The sequence below is a fragment of the Manis pentadactyla genome, chromosome 16, assembly GCF_030020395.1.
Source record: "Manis pentadactyla isolate mManPen7 chromosome 16, mManPen7.hap1, whole genome shotgun sequence".
In the NCBI taxonomy this organism is placed as follows: Eukaryota; Metazoa; Chordata; class Mammalia; order Pholidota; family Manidae; genus Manis; species Manis pentadactyla.
Genome location: NC_080034.1, coordinates 37,346,969 through 37,362,934, shown reverse-complemented (window position 1 = coordinate 37,362,934; position 15,966 = coordinate 37,346,969). Strand labels below are relative to the sequence as shown.

The 15,966-nt window shown below is 35.2% G+C and overlaps 2 protein-coding genes across 2 annotated transcripts in view; one reads left to right on the top strand and one right to left on the bottom strand.

Moving 5' to 3' along the window:
* Nucleotides 1–15,966, bottom strand: part of LOC118934853 (LHFPL tetraspan subfamily member 5 protein) — a 118,614-nt gene that overhangs the window by 61,789 nt on the left and 40,859 nt on the right. The window lies entirely within an intron of this gene.
* Nucleotides 1–15,966, top strand: part of SRPK1 (SRSF protein kinase 1) — an 82,068-nt gene that overhangs the window by 49,899 nt on the left and 16,203 nt on the right. Inside the window, 7 exon segments of the mRNA XM_036894739.2 lie at nt 952–1,039; nt 8,666–8,772; nt 9,680–9,845; nt 11,211–11,236; nt 11,666–11,879; nt 12,262–12,681; nt 13,058–13,158. Of these exon segments, the coding sequence (XP_036750634.2) occupies nt 952–1,039; nt 8,666–8,772; nt 9,680–9,845; nt 11,211–11,236; nt 11,666–11,879; nt 12,262–12,681; nt 13,058–13,158 (1,122 nt within the window).

Sequence of the window (15,966 nt, the reverse complement as noted above, 5' to 3'; positions counted from 1 at the left end):
TTGTTAAAGAGGTAGAAGATGACAATATTTACATTTTCTGGGCATATGATAGGGAACTGGTAAAATAGGATGTAATGGGAATTCTCAGTAAGCACTGAAAAAACTTATAAGTAAACAAAAATGTTTAATGAGCGTATTTTATGTGCCAGATAGCACAAAAAAATGTTTATCTTTCCTACTGTGGTTAAAAGGAAAGTTATGTGAATAAATACATAACATCTATTTTATGTTTTAAAATTTTAGTGTTTATTTTTATATTGTATATTTTTCTATTTATTAGTTCCCTTTATACCTGGAAACTTAGGTAAATTTTATCAAAAAATTATTTTCAGTATTGTTACAAATTAGAAAAATGTCAGTGTAGTAGAAGGAACTTAAACTCTGAATTAGAAAAACCTGGGATTTAGGACCAGCTCCATCCCAGTATATCTTCCAAGTCAACATTTTATTTTCTTGAGCCTTAGGTTTTTCATTTGTAAAGTGAGGATGTTAGATCAGGAGACTCTAAAGAAGTACTTTTCAAAGTGCCAGTCTATGAAATACAAGGAGCTTATGCCCAAAAGGAAATAAATGTATGGCTTCCTTCATTGAAAAAATTTTTCTATTTAAAAAAAAAATGTCAGCTGAATAAACAGTGTGCATAGTGCTGTAGTTAATGTGCATCCTGCAAGTGCCGCTTAATTCTTTGTGGCCTGGTAATCAGAAGTTAATATGGGAGTCACACTTTGAGTAGTCATTAGAATAGTCTTTGTTGATTATATTTCCTTTTGTAAAATGCTTATATTCTTTACCTATTTGAGCTATTAAAATTGTAGTTTTCTCATAGGTTTGTATGAACTGTTTCTTGGAGTAATTAATCACGTTATATTTGCTGCAGGTATTCCCTCCCCCACCATTTGGCTTATTTCCATCCTTTCCCTTTTGCTAAATACTGTCTCTTTCTCAATATAGGTTCGCAATTCAGACCCTAATGATCCAAATAGAGAAATGGTTGTCCAACTTCTAGATGACTTTAAAATATCAGGAGTTAATGGAACACGTATCCTTTTAGAACCCATTTGAAAATAAGTCATGGAATAACTTTATCCCAAAGTAAAGAACTAGATTTGTGTACGAATAATATTGGTCTCTCTCTTCTGAAGACAAGCTATAATCAAATTACTTTCTTTTATTTAAACTTGAGGGGAACCATGTCTGTCTTATTAGTATGTTGTGATTTTTCAGGTTATTGTTTTGGACTTTTTCCTCTTTTTCAGGCGAATTAAACCCAAGTAAAAGAAAAGCTTTTTTAGAGAATAGTTTCATATTACTAAGTAAAGTCTCTGTGGTTTCTGTCATCTAGCACAGAAATTTTAATGGAAGTAATTTTCCTGATAAATACTGGATAAACAAGATTTTAACACATTTTTATTATATACCAGGCCTCAACATTGAAGAGACTACATGTAGGTTATGCTTAGAATCCAATCAGATGTGATTGTTCACATTGTGTCATCATGAAAAAACTGACTTGTTTTATGTTTTTAATTCAGATCTTTAGAATTTTAGAGTTGGAGGGAGGCTTAGCTGATTTTTTTCAAAAGTTAATATCGGAAAACAAATCCTACCATTTGCAACAACATGGATGTAGCTAGAGGGTATTATGCTCAGTGAAATAAGCCAGGCAGAGAAAGACAAGTACCAAATGATTTCACTCATCTGTGGAGTCTAAGGACAAAGAGAAAACTGAAGGAACCAAACAGCACCAGACTCACAGAACCCAAGAATGGACTAACAGTTACCAAAGGGAAAGGGACTGGGGAGGATGGGTGGGGAGGGAGGGATGAGGGAGAAAAAGGGGCATTACGATTAGCACACATAATGTAGCGGGGGGGCGGGGGGAGTGACACGGGAAAGGCAGGATATACAGAGAAGACAAGTAATGATTCTATAGCATCTTACTACGCTGATGGACAGTGACTGTAATGGGGTATGTGGGGGGGACTTGATAATAGGGGGAGTCAAGTAACCATATTGTTCAAGTAATTATACATTTACGATACCAAAATTAAAATATTAAAAATTAAAAAATAAAAAAAGTTAATATCAAAGTGCTGTGCAATGAACTGAGTAAAAGGTTATTGTAACAGCTATAATTATAAAGGCCTATCAGATTTTTGAGAACAAAAGATGAAGTAGAATATCACCCAGATTCAAGAGTCTAAAATTGTATGTTCATTAACAATTTAAAAATGTATAAAGCCATTTCATATATCATTGTATTTTCCTCACATGTTTACCTTCTCTTAACACAGTCTTAATTGACTTGTAATTCTTTGTTTTGAAGAGGTAGGGTACATATAGTACATAGGGTTGTCGACTGGTAAGAGATTTGAACAGGGAAACGAAGAGAGAATAAGAGAAAATAGGTGATCACATGAAAAGATTTTATCTATCATTCTAAAATGAACTGTGAGTTACTTTTTGGGGGAAGTGCAAATCATGTATATCCAATCTTTAAGGAAAATTTCTACAAGAATCATCCCATTCTAAAACAGCATCTGGTCATGTGGTCATTTGGTAGATAGCTTAGTGTGTGTGTGTGTGTGTTCAAAGTATTAAGAAGGTTAACCAAGAAATAACATAAATATGTGTGTGTGTGTGTGTGTTCAAAGTATTAAGAAGGTTAACCAAGAAATAACATAAACAGGATGTCCTGATAGCTGTTAGATTCTGTTTCCCTATTATTTGATCTTGTAATGCTTGTCATGGTGCCAAATTTCTGTACTAATTTATGAAAGTTACAAATAAAACTCTAGAGATACTCTAGTCTCTTCAGTAATTCTGAGTATCTTTATTTGATCCTAAGCAAGAAGGTTTTTTTCCTTAACTATTAAAATCTCACAGTAGATTTGAATTTCAAACTCCAAGATATTGTCCAAACCTTACCCAGTGGTTTCTCTGTAGTTTATATCGACTGAGTTCCTATTTTATTCATTTTTTCCTTTGTCCCTATCCATTTCTCTGTGCCCTTCTTCCTGCTTGTCTCCCAGCTATCTTGGCTTCTACATTATTTGCTGCAACTAGAGATTGAAAAGGATAAAACTTGGAACTGTGAGTTAAGAATAGTGCTGTCCCTCATCTCTTTTCTTAACACAGGCATATCTGCATGGAGCTGCATTATCTATATTCTTTGTTTCTGGGAATCTCTGACTCACTGTCTTTCATCATATTGAAATATAAAAGACCCTGAACTAAAAAGTTGATTATATAGACTTCAGTATAAATTGATTCATTCTAAGGGGTTGTGAGGGGATAGGAGTGATTAAGAAGGCACAGCTGACCTATATATTATATTGACGTAAGTATCATTGTAGACCACCCATGTGACCTACTATGTCTTCGGTGTCTTTTTTTTTTACTATGTATTTTGTCTTTTTTGGGGTTTTTTTTGTTTTTTTTTTTGAGAGGGCATCTCTCATATTTATTGATCAAATGGTTGTTAACAACAATAGAATTCTGTATAGGGCAGTCAATGCTCAATGCACAATCATTAATCCACCCCAAGCCTAATTTTCGTCAGTCTCCCATCTTCTGAAGCATAACGAACAAGTTCTTACATGGTGAACAAATTCTTACATAGTGAATAAGTTCTTACATGGTGAACAGTGCAAGGGCAGTCATCACAGAAACTTTCGGTTTTGATCACGCATTATGAACTATAAACAATCAGGTCAAATATGAATATTCGTTTGATTTTTATACTTGATTTATATGTGGATCCCACATTTCTCCCTTTATTATTATTATTATTATTTTAATAAAATGCTGAAGTGGTAGGTAGATGTACTTTTTTGTTTTTAAAGCTGTTAAATGTTTGGTCATTTTTATATCACTGCTTACAAATTAAAACAACACTGCCAAATTGTAATGCTTCCCTCAACAATAAAAGCTGGGATTAAAGCTAGGAACATAAGAGAATAACCTAATTCTGTTTTTTGTTTGTTTTTAAGAAATCTGCATTTTTTTAGATCCTGTTTTGTATATTTCATATATATAAAAATAGATTATGTAGTTGAATGAATTCTCACAGATCCATTACCCATTTCAGGAATTATCAACTCATAACCAGTCTTGTCTTTACCTTAGATACATTATTAGATATATTGTTTATAATATAATCTTAGATATTTCATCCATACTATTTTAGAATATATCTCCAAAAGACAATCCTTTAAAATATAACCCCCAACACAATTGTTATACCTAAAAAAAATTGGTATATTTTCTTAGTCATCCAGTATCTAGTCACTGGTGTTTCAGTCTCTCCAAATGTCTCATACTTTTTTCTTTTAGTTTTTTAAAATATTATTTGAGTCAGAATCCATGTAAGTTCTTTGACAGTTTTTTAATTATTTGGCCCATCAAGATGTTTCAGGTTCATCTTGATCATTTCCTGTCCCAAACCTGGAATCAACCATTTCTCTAAGAAACCCTACTCCCTTTTAGTGGGAAATGAACAGAATTGAAGCATTAGAACTACACTTTGTGCCTGGGTTGATCATTGCCATTACTTTCACAATTTATTGATCTGTTGCCAAGAGCAGGTGCCTTTATTCCCTTCCCCCCACTCCATGTTTGGGGATCTGCCCCACAGCTTTTACTCTTGTTGGGAGGTGGGTTGGGTTGGGTTGGTTGGTTGGTTGGATTCTTTTTCCTTCATGTGTTTCATTAAGATAGTTTCTGTTGTTATGTCTTCAAGTTCACTAACCTTTTTATTCTGCCGTGTCTAATTTGCCATTTATCCCAGCCAGTGTGTTTTTCATCTCTCTTGTACTTTTCATCTCAGATGTTCAATTCATATCTTTACACACACACACACACACACACACACACACACACACACAATAATGTTTGTGTTAGTTCTGGGTCAGTTTTGAATGTTTAGTTATTCTAATTTTCAGATCTGTTTTCCTGCATCTTTACTGCCCATTTATCTTTGATTGAGGTACTTTGATTTTTAATATGTAAACTGCTGGATATTGTGTATTGCTTTAACTCTTCTTGAGCTTTGTTCTGGGATGCAGTTATTTGGAAACAGTTTGATCCTTTTTAGATTTTACTTTTGTGATTTGTTAGATGGATCCAGAGCAGTGTTCAGTTTAGGGCTTATCATTTCTACTGAGGGAAGACCTTCCTGAAAAATCTACCCAATGTCACATGACAATGAATTTTTCTAGTCTTTTTCTTTTTTAAATTGAGATATAATTGACATAGAACACTGTATTAGTTTTGGTGGTACAACATAATGATTTGATGTGTTTACATTGCCAAATGATTACCACAGTTATCCCTTATCACATAGATTTTTTTTTTCTTGTGATGAGAACTTTAAGATCTGTCTTCTTAGCAACTTTCAAATACTCAGTACAGTATTGTTAACAGTAGTCACTATGCTGTACATTATATTCCCGAGACTAATTCATCTTATAACTGTAAGTTTGTACCTTTTGATCTCTTCACCCATTTGCCTGTACCCTCTCCAGCAACCAATAGTCTCTTCTCAGTATCTATAAATTCGGGGGTTTTTTTTTAGATTCCACTTATAAGGTCATACAGTATTTGTCTTTCTCTGTCTGATTTATTTCACTTAGCATAATGCCATTAAGATCTATCCATGTTGCAAATAGCAGGATTTCTTTCTTTTGTATCGCTGAGTAATATTACGTTGTGTTTGCATGTATTTATGTGTATGGTATTCCACATCTTTATCCATTCATCCATCTGTGGACACTTAGGTTGTTTCCGTGTCTTGGCTATTGTAAATAATACTGCAGTGAGTATAGGGGTGTAAAATCTTTCTGAGAACATGATTTTATTTCCTTTGGATAAATACCCAGAAGTAGAATTGCTGTCTCATATAATAGTTCTATTTTTAATCTTTTAATAAGCCTCCATACTGTTTTCCATAGTGCCTGCACTAATTTACATTCCTACCAACAGTGCACAGGGTTTCCTTTTCTACACATCCTCACTAACACTGGTTATCTCTTGTCTTTTTGACAATAGCTGCTCTAACAGATGTGAGGTAGTATCTCATGGTTTTTGTTTGCATTACCCTGATACTTAGTGATGTTGAATTCATTTTCATGTACCTTCCAGCCATCTGTATGTCTCAGGGAATATGTCTGTTCAGATCTGCTTATTTTTTATTCAGATTTTTTTTCCTGTTGAGTTGTATGAATTCTTTATATATTTAGGACATTAACCCCTTATCAGATAAACGGTTTGCAAATACTCTCTTGCATTCCAGAGGCTGTCTTTTCGTTTGGTTGATGCTTTTCTTTGCTGTGCAGATTTTTAGTTTGATGTACTCCCACTTGTTCATTTTAGCTTTTGTTGCCTTTGTTTTTGGTGTGAAATACAAAAATCATCAACAAGTCCAATGTCAAGGAGCTTACTGCCTATGTTTTCTTCTAGGAATTTTATCATTACAGGTCTCATTTTCAGTCTTTAATCCATTTTGAAATGATTTTTATATATGGTGTAAGATGTGGTCAAGTTTCATTCTTTTGCATGTAGTTGTCCAGTTTTCCCAGAACCACTTATTAAAGAGACTGTCCTTTCTCCATTGCATATTCTGGCTCCTTTGTTATAAATTAATTGACCATATGTGCTTGGGTTTTTTTCTGGCCCATGACTATGACTGAGTTTTTCTAGTCTTTTCAATTAGAACAGACACTGTTAGAGGCCTATGGGAATGCTGGGCACTATTTCCTCTAATCCTTTCAGGTGATTTTTTTTCCTCTGCCTCTCGTAGTTTCATCATATATCTATGCTGCTTCGTACTTTGCTGAATACTTAAGAGAGTCCCTCTGCATAACTCCAGAGTTGCCTTTTTCTGCAGCTGTCTCCTGGCTGGTACCTTGCTCTGTGAACAAGCTGCCTTTGTCTCCCAAGACTCTGAATTTCATCTGTTTAACTCAAGGGGTCTGGAAAGTCTCAAGGCAGTAAGTTCAGGCAATCATAGGGTTCAGCTCCTTTGTTTCCCTTCTCTCAGGAATCACTGCCTTCATTGCTTAATGTCCAGGGTCTTTAAATTGTTGTATGTGTTTTGTCTGCTTTTGATGTCAGTATCGTTTCAAGTAAGAGGGTAAACCCAGGCCCTGTAAACCTAAGGCTTCATCTTCACTAAAGTAAAAGTTCCTAGGGATATGTTTATATCCATAGTTTTCCAAAGTGGTTGTACCATTTAACACCACTTCTGTTACTATAATGTGAGAGTTCTAATTGTTCCATATCCTCACCTACAGTTGGTCATATTAGTCTTTTTATTTTAGTCATTCTAGTGAATTTGAAATGGTATTCTATTACAGTTTTGATTTGTTTTCCTGAGTTAGCCCTGTCCCTTTAATATAATTTAGAACAGTTCCTTCTTTTCATGGCATTGACTTTTTTTTTTTTTTTTAAGAATCCAGGCCAGTTGTTTTATCCCTAAATTTGGATTTGCCTGATTGTTTCCTCATGATTAAATTCAGGTTAATCTTTTTTGTCAAGTACACTACTTGACTGATGTTTTGTTCTCAGTGTATTACATCAGAGGGCACAGGACATAAATTTGTGCCCATCGCTGGTTAAGTTTGATCCCTTGGTTAAGACAGTCTCCTCTAGATTTCCCTGTGTAAAAGTACCTTTTCCTTTTATAATTAATAAACAATCTGTGGAGTGTCACTGTGACACTGACGATTCTTTTCCCAAAGTTCTTACCTGAATCAATTATTACTGTAGTTACTGAAAAATGGTGATTTTTTCCATTTCTGTCATTTTTTTGTGTACTTACACTTGACTTTTTCTCTAAAGAAGACATTTCCTACCCCACAACACACTTATTTTAATATCCATTGGGACTCATTTTATTATTAATAAGTTAATTCATAACTTCACTCTTTAAAATCTTCTTAACTTTGGCCGGTGACATCCTCTTCAAGGTGGTTCCTATTTGCTCTTGACATGTTCCCTTACTGTTGGCACAGCCAGGGGTTCCAGGTTCACCCTAAATTTGGCCATTTCATCAAGGAGCCCACGTTTTCCTTTAATGGAGGATCGTATTTAAAACAAAAGTTGGAGCACTAGGTCGTTATTATGTGTTGTATGTATTAGGCTTTCTGATTTGTATAGAAGCTTCTAGAGGTGGAAGATACCAACATAGTAGTAGTAAAATCATTGCAGTGCCCGGCGTACTACGAGGCTTAAAGAGTATTCCTGCTGTTATGATTGGGATGTTCAGACATAAAGAGAACACATGGTGGCACTATAATCAAGATTACTTTTGTAAACTATAGCTATAAAGCAACTTAGTTTCCAACTTTCAAAAAATGTTGACATTTACATTTTTTTTAGATTTAAGTTTTGATACATTGTCTTCTACAGTTAAAGCAGAATTTATTTTTCCTTGCTTTGAGGCTGTGAGCATAGGAATTGTTACCTGGACGTTAGTTTTGACATCAGGAGAAAAAGTCTAATCAACAAGTTAAGCCTAGTGCTTTTCACAGATTTTTTTTTAGTCATGCTCTGTAACTTTTAATACTGAAAGAATAACACAATAGCAGTTAACTGGGGTGGAACACATTTTGTCTTGCCCCTTTCTTCTCCTGTGCCTCCATTTTCCTCCTTAACAAACTCCTAGATATCTGCATGGTGTTTGAAGTTTTGGGGCATCATCTGCTCAAGTGGATCATCAAGTCCAATTATCAAGGGCTTCCACTGCCTTGTGTCAAAAAAATTATTCAGCAAGTATGTATTTAAGTGTTTTCTATGTGGTGGTATTTAAGATTTTTAAAGTATTAGGAGTTTCCTATTTTCAATAGAAACTTTTATGTTAAAAACTAGGTTTTTTTTTTAATTGCTAAAATCAAGTGTTTTATTTAGCCCCTGGGGTTCACTGTATTTATTCTGTTTTTAAACATTTTAGCATAATCATTTTTCCCCTGGTTCATTTCCTATAATAATTATTAGAAGGGAAGCTGTGTACAGTTCCCTTCTTCTGATTTTGGAAATTTGGAGTCTTTTTTCCAGAAGATCTGGTTGTAAATATTGACTGTATATTAATAGAGAACTGCTATGTCATAATTACTATCCCTTTATATTAACAATTATGGTTTTTTCTAATATTCTAAACAGCTTTCAATATACAGTAAAGAAGTTCACCATTAAGAAAATATAAGTGCTTCAAAAGCAGATAATTTGTTTGAATAATGTGTTTTGGTGGAAAGAGCTCCAGACTTGGAAGCAAGAGACATTAGCTCTTCATCAACAAAGAAATTTAAATTTAAATTAAAAGATACCAAAATCTCTTTCCTCACCTACATTTCCACTCATAGGGCATGTTGACCAATATTTATTCTCAGTCTTTATAATGCACTTAAGGACATCTCCAAATTTAATTGGCTTTGTAAAACTTGGGGAAACTTTTTATTGTAAAATAATATGTAACATAAGTAAACTGTTGCCTTTGCTCATAATTTACAGTTAATTGTTCTGAGGAAGTTTCCTTGTGTTTTAAAAAATACGGTATATTCTCTGTGGAAAAGTACCGTATCATTTTTATATTTCTATTTTTTAAATACAGTATTGTGATTTTTTCCTTCTCTGGAAAGACTTGTATGTGTGTTTGCAAGTCTACTGCTCTATTTTCACTCAGGTTTTACAGGGTCTGGATTATTTACATACCAAGTGCCGTATCATCCACACTGACATTAAACCAGAAAACATCTTATTATCAGTGAATGAGCAGTACATCCGGAGGCTGGCTGCAGAAGCAACAGAATGGCAGCGATCTGGGGCTCCTCCACCTTCTGGATCAGCAGGTATATTTTCTTTGGGGACTTTGGTGGAGTCTCATTAGAAGTTAAGAGAAGTTCCTGTTACTAGGCAGTTAAATAAAGCACCATTCATTTAACCATAAGATACAGTAAGTACTTAGGTGAAAGAAATATTCCCTTTACACGACTCTTTTTATTCTCAGTTTAGACCCCAAATGGGAAGGAGAAGACTAGAGACTGTCTTTTAGGTACAGATATGTTGTATATTATAAAAGCTGATGTGTGTTATTGTTTTAAAATGCTTTCTATTGTGATTTGATGGCCATTTTTTATGCATTTACCTGTTGCCATGATCATACATGCTTACCTATGGTTCAGTGAGCCATGCAGGAGCAAGGTAACATTGTTTTTCAGAGCTTACGTCTAAGCACTGGAATATGAACAGACCCTGTTTAAATCCTACCTTCATCATTGGTTGGATGACCCTGGGAGAGTCACTTGACTTGATTTCTCTCATGCAGGAGTTACTTAACTAAATTTCATTTTAAAGGAGTTGGTAGTGTGCTCACAGTATTAATGTGTTAAATTAACAGGGGCAACTGTGATTATGATTATTTTTTTCCTCCTTTTGAGGTACAGATTTTAATTTTAGTAGTTTAATTTTTTTTGAGGAACTTTCTTGATCCTCAAGTAGAAATATCAGTTATCACAGGCTTCCTTTAAAAAGGAAGACTGAACAAGGGGGAAATGGGGAATTGTTTGATATGTTTCATTTTTGGAAAATGAAAAAGTTCCAGAAAGATTACACAACAATGTGGGTATGTTAACACTTTTGAACTATAGCTGTGATGCCATTCTTCTTTTAAAACTGACAGTTGCCTAAGGGGGAAATTTAGAGATTTAAGAGTCCTAGGTGGAGGTGAGAGGGTTGTTGCCTATCACTTTCTATTTTAAGCAGTACACAGGAGGGGGATTTTAGTAGCATTAATTGTGGAAACCAGAAATGGGGGTTGGCTCTTTGCATATACTGATTCTATCTGGAGAATTTAATTTAATTAAACTTAAACTTTGTCAATTTTTATGTATATTTTTTCTTTTTAAAAAAATGTTGCTTCTACCAAAGTTGCTTAAAAACAGTTTTCACGCTGATGGACAGTGACTAATGGGGCATGTGGGGGGGACTTGGTGAAGGGGGGAGTCTAGTAAACATAATGTTCCTCATGTAATTGTAGATTAATGATACCAAAAAAATTTTTTTTTTAATTGAAAAGCTCAAAAAAGAAAAACAGTAGTTTTCTCTATAATATAAACTGTAAAAGAAAGACTTCATTCTGTAGGGTGTTATATGATACTTACTTTATATTACCTGCTCAATGCAAGGATTCTTATTTGGTTTTCTTTTCTTTTCAGTCAGTACTGCACCCCAGCCGAAACCAGTAAGTATAAGGTGTTTCTATGTTTAATTATGATCTGTGGGTAAGGGTAATGGGCAGGGGTTCTTCTGTTAAGCACTACAGTTTGTTTTGAGTTTGAAAACCAAAGGAAAGAAATATTCCTGCGCTTCTGTAGTTTTCTCCAATAAATTCCCATTTATCTTCACCAAGTTTGTTCCAGTGAGACTTCTATGAACTTGAGTGTGTACACCAGCTCCACAGATTGTTCAGAGGACCAAGATCTGTTGTTAGTTTTGTTTTTATTTGGTTTCATAAGAGTATCTGTATTTTTTAAGTAAATTAAAAACTTAAGTGCTATGTTAGGGAAGGAGTGACATTTAATTAGGAAGTAATTAAAGTTAACAGTTATCTCCATCTGGGGGTAATGGATTAGCCACCTGAAGGCTTTATCTGTTTGTAATCTCCGCCCAGGCTGACAAAATGTCAAAGAATAAGAAGAAGAAATTGAAGAAGAAGCAGAAGCGCCAGGCAGAATTACTAGAGAAGCGAATGCAGGAAATTGAGGAAATGGAGAAAGAGTCGGGCCCTGGGCAAAAAAGACCCAACAAGCAAGAAGAATCAGAGAGTCCTGTTGAAAGACCCTTGAAAGAGAACCCATCTAATAAAATGACCCAAGAAAAACTTGGTATAAATAGAGCATCACAAAAATTACTTTATAGCAAACTTTAACATTAATTTATCATTGTTATATAATATAGTGGTTTCATGAATACAGCACATCTCTGGGGGTGCCCTTACACAGTAAGAATACAAAACTTGTCATAAATGTTAGGCAGGTAATAATCAAAAGTAATTTCTAACCTTTCTCAGGAAATGCAACATAGACTTCATTTAGCAACTGGGTAAGGATAAGATCTTTGTCCTTCCACAAATAGGTTTTAAATGTTCAGTCATGTTTTTAATCACCTTGTATAAGTTATAGAAATGTTTTAATCTTGTGGAGGAATTTTTCATTTCTTTGACACATACACATATGCATACAACCTTTTTGTCTATTTGCTTCTTAGAAGAGTCAAGTACCAGTGACCAGGATCAAACACTTACGGAACATGGTGTAGAGGGTGGTGCAGCAGAAATTAATTGCAATGGAGTAATTGAAATCATTAATTATACTGAGAACAGTAAGAAAGAAACATTGAGGCTTAACGAGGATCTCCATAATGCTAATGACTGTGATGTCCAAACTTTGAAGCAGGAACCTAGTTTCCTAAACTCCCAAAGTGGAGATAGCAGCACATCTCAAGAAACAGACTCTTGTACACCTGTAGCCTCTGAGGTGTCAGATACCATGATGTGCCAGTCTTCATCAAATGTAGACCAGTCATTGAGTGAACAGGACATCAGCCAACTTCAAGAAAGCATTCGGGCAGAGATACCCTGTGAGAATGAGCAAGAACCGGAACACAATGGACCACTGGACAACAAAGGTACCGGTGCAGGCGTATCTCCCCAACACCCCTTACCCGAATAACACTCATGAATTTCTAGACTAAAAGTACCACTGTTTTTGTGGTACTTTATATAAATATAGTTTTAGAGCAGGTGTTCAAGTTACCTTCACTGTGTGAATTTATAGGTAAATTCTAATTTTATTGGTCATGTAGTAGGTACACAGCTTTTCAGTTGTTCCTGTGAAGGCAGAGGTTTAAATTCTGGAAACTTGAGGTGTTACTGTACTCTTTATGATGGAAAATTTATTGTAGGTTGCCAGTTGGGGGCCTGAGTATATTACCTCAGTTTATTGACCTTTGGGTATTTCTGTGTTCATTGAACAGTCATATTGTTGATGCTTGTTGTCTATAGGGAAATTCACTGCTGGAAATTTTCTTGTTAATCCCCTTGAGCCAAAAAATGCAGAAAAGCTCCAAGTGAAGATTGCTGATCTTGGAAATGCCTGCTGGGTGGTAAGTTAAACTTACTTCAGTGCTGTGCTTTGACATGACTGGCACTGAATGAAAATTTGGACTCAGTCGTGCTAAAGATGAAAACATCAGCAGTTCTGTACCCAGACTGCCAGTTAATAATTTAGTGGATATTTTTTCACTTTTTCTTCTAAGCATTTATTATGGAAAAATTCAAATACATTTACTAAAGTAGAGAGAATAATACAATAAAACACATCCCACCCCCACACTTACACCCCCTCCAGGTGCCTATCACCTGGATTCAGTCATGTCAACTCCTGGCCAGTCTTGTTGTATCTGTGTCCTCATTCACGTTCATACTCTCATTTCCTATGTTCATACTTTCCCTACTATTTTCAGAATTAGCAGCTAACTTATTAATTGTAACCTTTAATTCACTTAATATATTTTGGACTCTTTGTCAACCAAAAATTTACATCAGATTCCATCAGTCATTTAGTATTCCGTGGTATGCCCCAGTATATGTTAGACATTCTTAGCAGCTCTTATGATGAGCATCTTTGCTCATGAATCTGTGTAGCTGTTCTTAGAATGTGTCCTAAACATGAAATCGCTAAGTCCAAAGTTGGCTGCTTATTTTTAAAAGGGATTTTTGATGTATAGTGTCCTATTAATACTATTGTTTACTGGTTAAGAATTTTTTTTTGCATTATTTTTATGGACACCTTTTAATAATCTACAATAGAATGATTTGCACATAAATGACACAATTCAGTGCCATATATATGCTGTGTAAACAGGAATGTTGAAGATTGTTGAGGCAAAAACTGTGAGCTGTTGAAAATAGACTTTAATAGGTTTTATGTTTATTTTTATACTTATATATATATCCCTATTTCATATGACATTCTGTCCCTAATGGTTCATATCCTAGAGGTATCTCACTTCCAGTATTGATTCTAGATTTTATAATTACCTTTTAGAAAAAATGAAGTTGGAGTTTAGCACTGACTGATAGGAGAGTGGAAAAGCTTTTCAAGTAATTAGAATTACTCCACTATAATAGCACTGGGTCCAGGCCACCATGTTTTCACCTGGATGGCTGCAGTAGCCTCCTCACTCTCTCCCTTCTGCTGCCCTTGTCCCCTACCGACTATTGTCCACACAGCTATCAGAGTGATCCTTTTCAGTGTAAGGTGGGTCAGATATTCTCAAAACCTTGTAGTGGCTTCCCTCAAAATGAATGCCCATGTCTTTCTTACCACATCCCACACATCACCAAGGAAAAAACACTTGGTTCTGCCTGAAATCTCATCCCAAGATAACTTGTGCAACTCATTCCCTCATTTTCTTCACATTGCTATTCAGATGTCATGTTAGCAGGGAGATTTTCCTTGAATACCTAACACGATTAGCAAACCACCACTGTCCATGCCATACACCTTCATTATATTTATTCATGTATTTTTTTCTGTAAATACAGCCCTTATCACAATCTGGTACTATATATTTTCTCACTATCCCTCTCCCTAGAACGTATGTCCCATCACAATTGATTTTTTTTGTTCACTGCATAACTACAGTGCTTTGAACTGGGCCTGGTACATAGGAGGTGTTCAATAAATATTTAAATAAATGAACTGTAGAGAAACATTGGCTGTGTATCAGATGCTCACACCACATTTCCAGCTTCAGGGCCTTTGTGTTTGAACACTTTTCTCCATGCTTTCCTTGCCCATTTGCAGCCTTCTTTATTCTGGTACAGTGTTTCAGTCACTTTTACTACAAAAGAATTAATCTGTCTTGTCCTCAGCTATTACATGCATGCCTTTTTTCTTTTTTTAACATGTCTCTATGCTAAAATGACTAGATTCTTTTCATCCACTCACTCATTCAGTAAACATGCTCTGACCTGGGCACTAGGCCACATGGTGAAATAGACATGGCTGTCTTGCCCTGCAGGATCCTGGTGCAGTCTCACATCTTGTTGGTCTCTTCAGCTCAGCAGCATCTGGCATTCAGTAATGGAATCTTGTGATTTTTCAAGTAGCTTGATTTTTCTAAAATACTCTACTCTTGTTTATCTGTTACATGTGTAAAGTGTAGAGTCATTTATAGCTTTTGGTACAAGAATCTCTCCCCTCCCTTTGCCAGTTTTCACTCCCCACATAATAGTATTGACCTTCATATCACTAATAAATAACTTGGCTGTATTACTCCCAATTCTTTTTTTCAATTTTATATATTATTTCTTCTTCCTTGAAAACAGGGCTTATCTACCACCACTGTACCCATCCCCCATCTTCCCAATTTAATATGATCTTTGGCTAGGTACATCATTGCATGTTTACATTATTAGAACTCTAATGCTTTCCTCAGCTGAACTAATTGTGTATTGTGTTATTCCTTTTCTCTGTCTGCCCAACAATGTTTCATTTGCTTAGTTGTCTTTGTATTACTTGTCACTTCATTCAAACTGACTCTTTGACCCACTGGTATAAATACATAGACTTTAATGCATACAGATATCTTGGCCACTCCCTAAAGAGCTCTGTTGGTTTACTCCATCTTTTTTGAGTATTTACAACTTGCAGTAGCTTCCTGAGAAGGGGTGTGTGAGGTGATTGGAGGCAGAGAGGTAGGATAGCCTTACATGTCTGATAATGTCTTTATTCTGCTTTCACACTCAGTTGGCTGCATGTAAAGTTCTAGGTTGAAAATAATTTTCCCTCAGAGTGTTTGCCATTGCTCCTTTATCTTCTAGTTTCCCACCTTGTTGCTGCCAGAGACCAAAGCCTTCTGATTGTTGGTCCTTTGTGTGAAACCGTTCCCTTTGGAAGTCTGTGG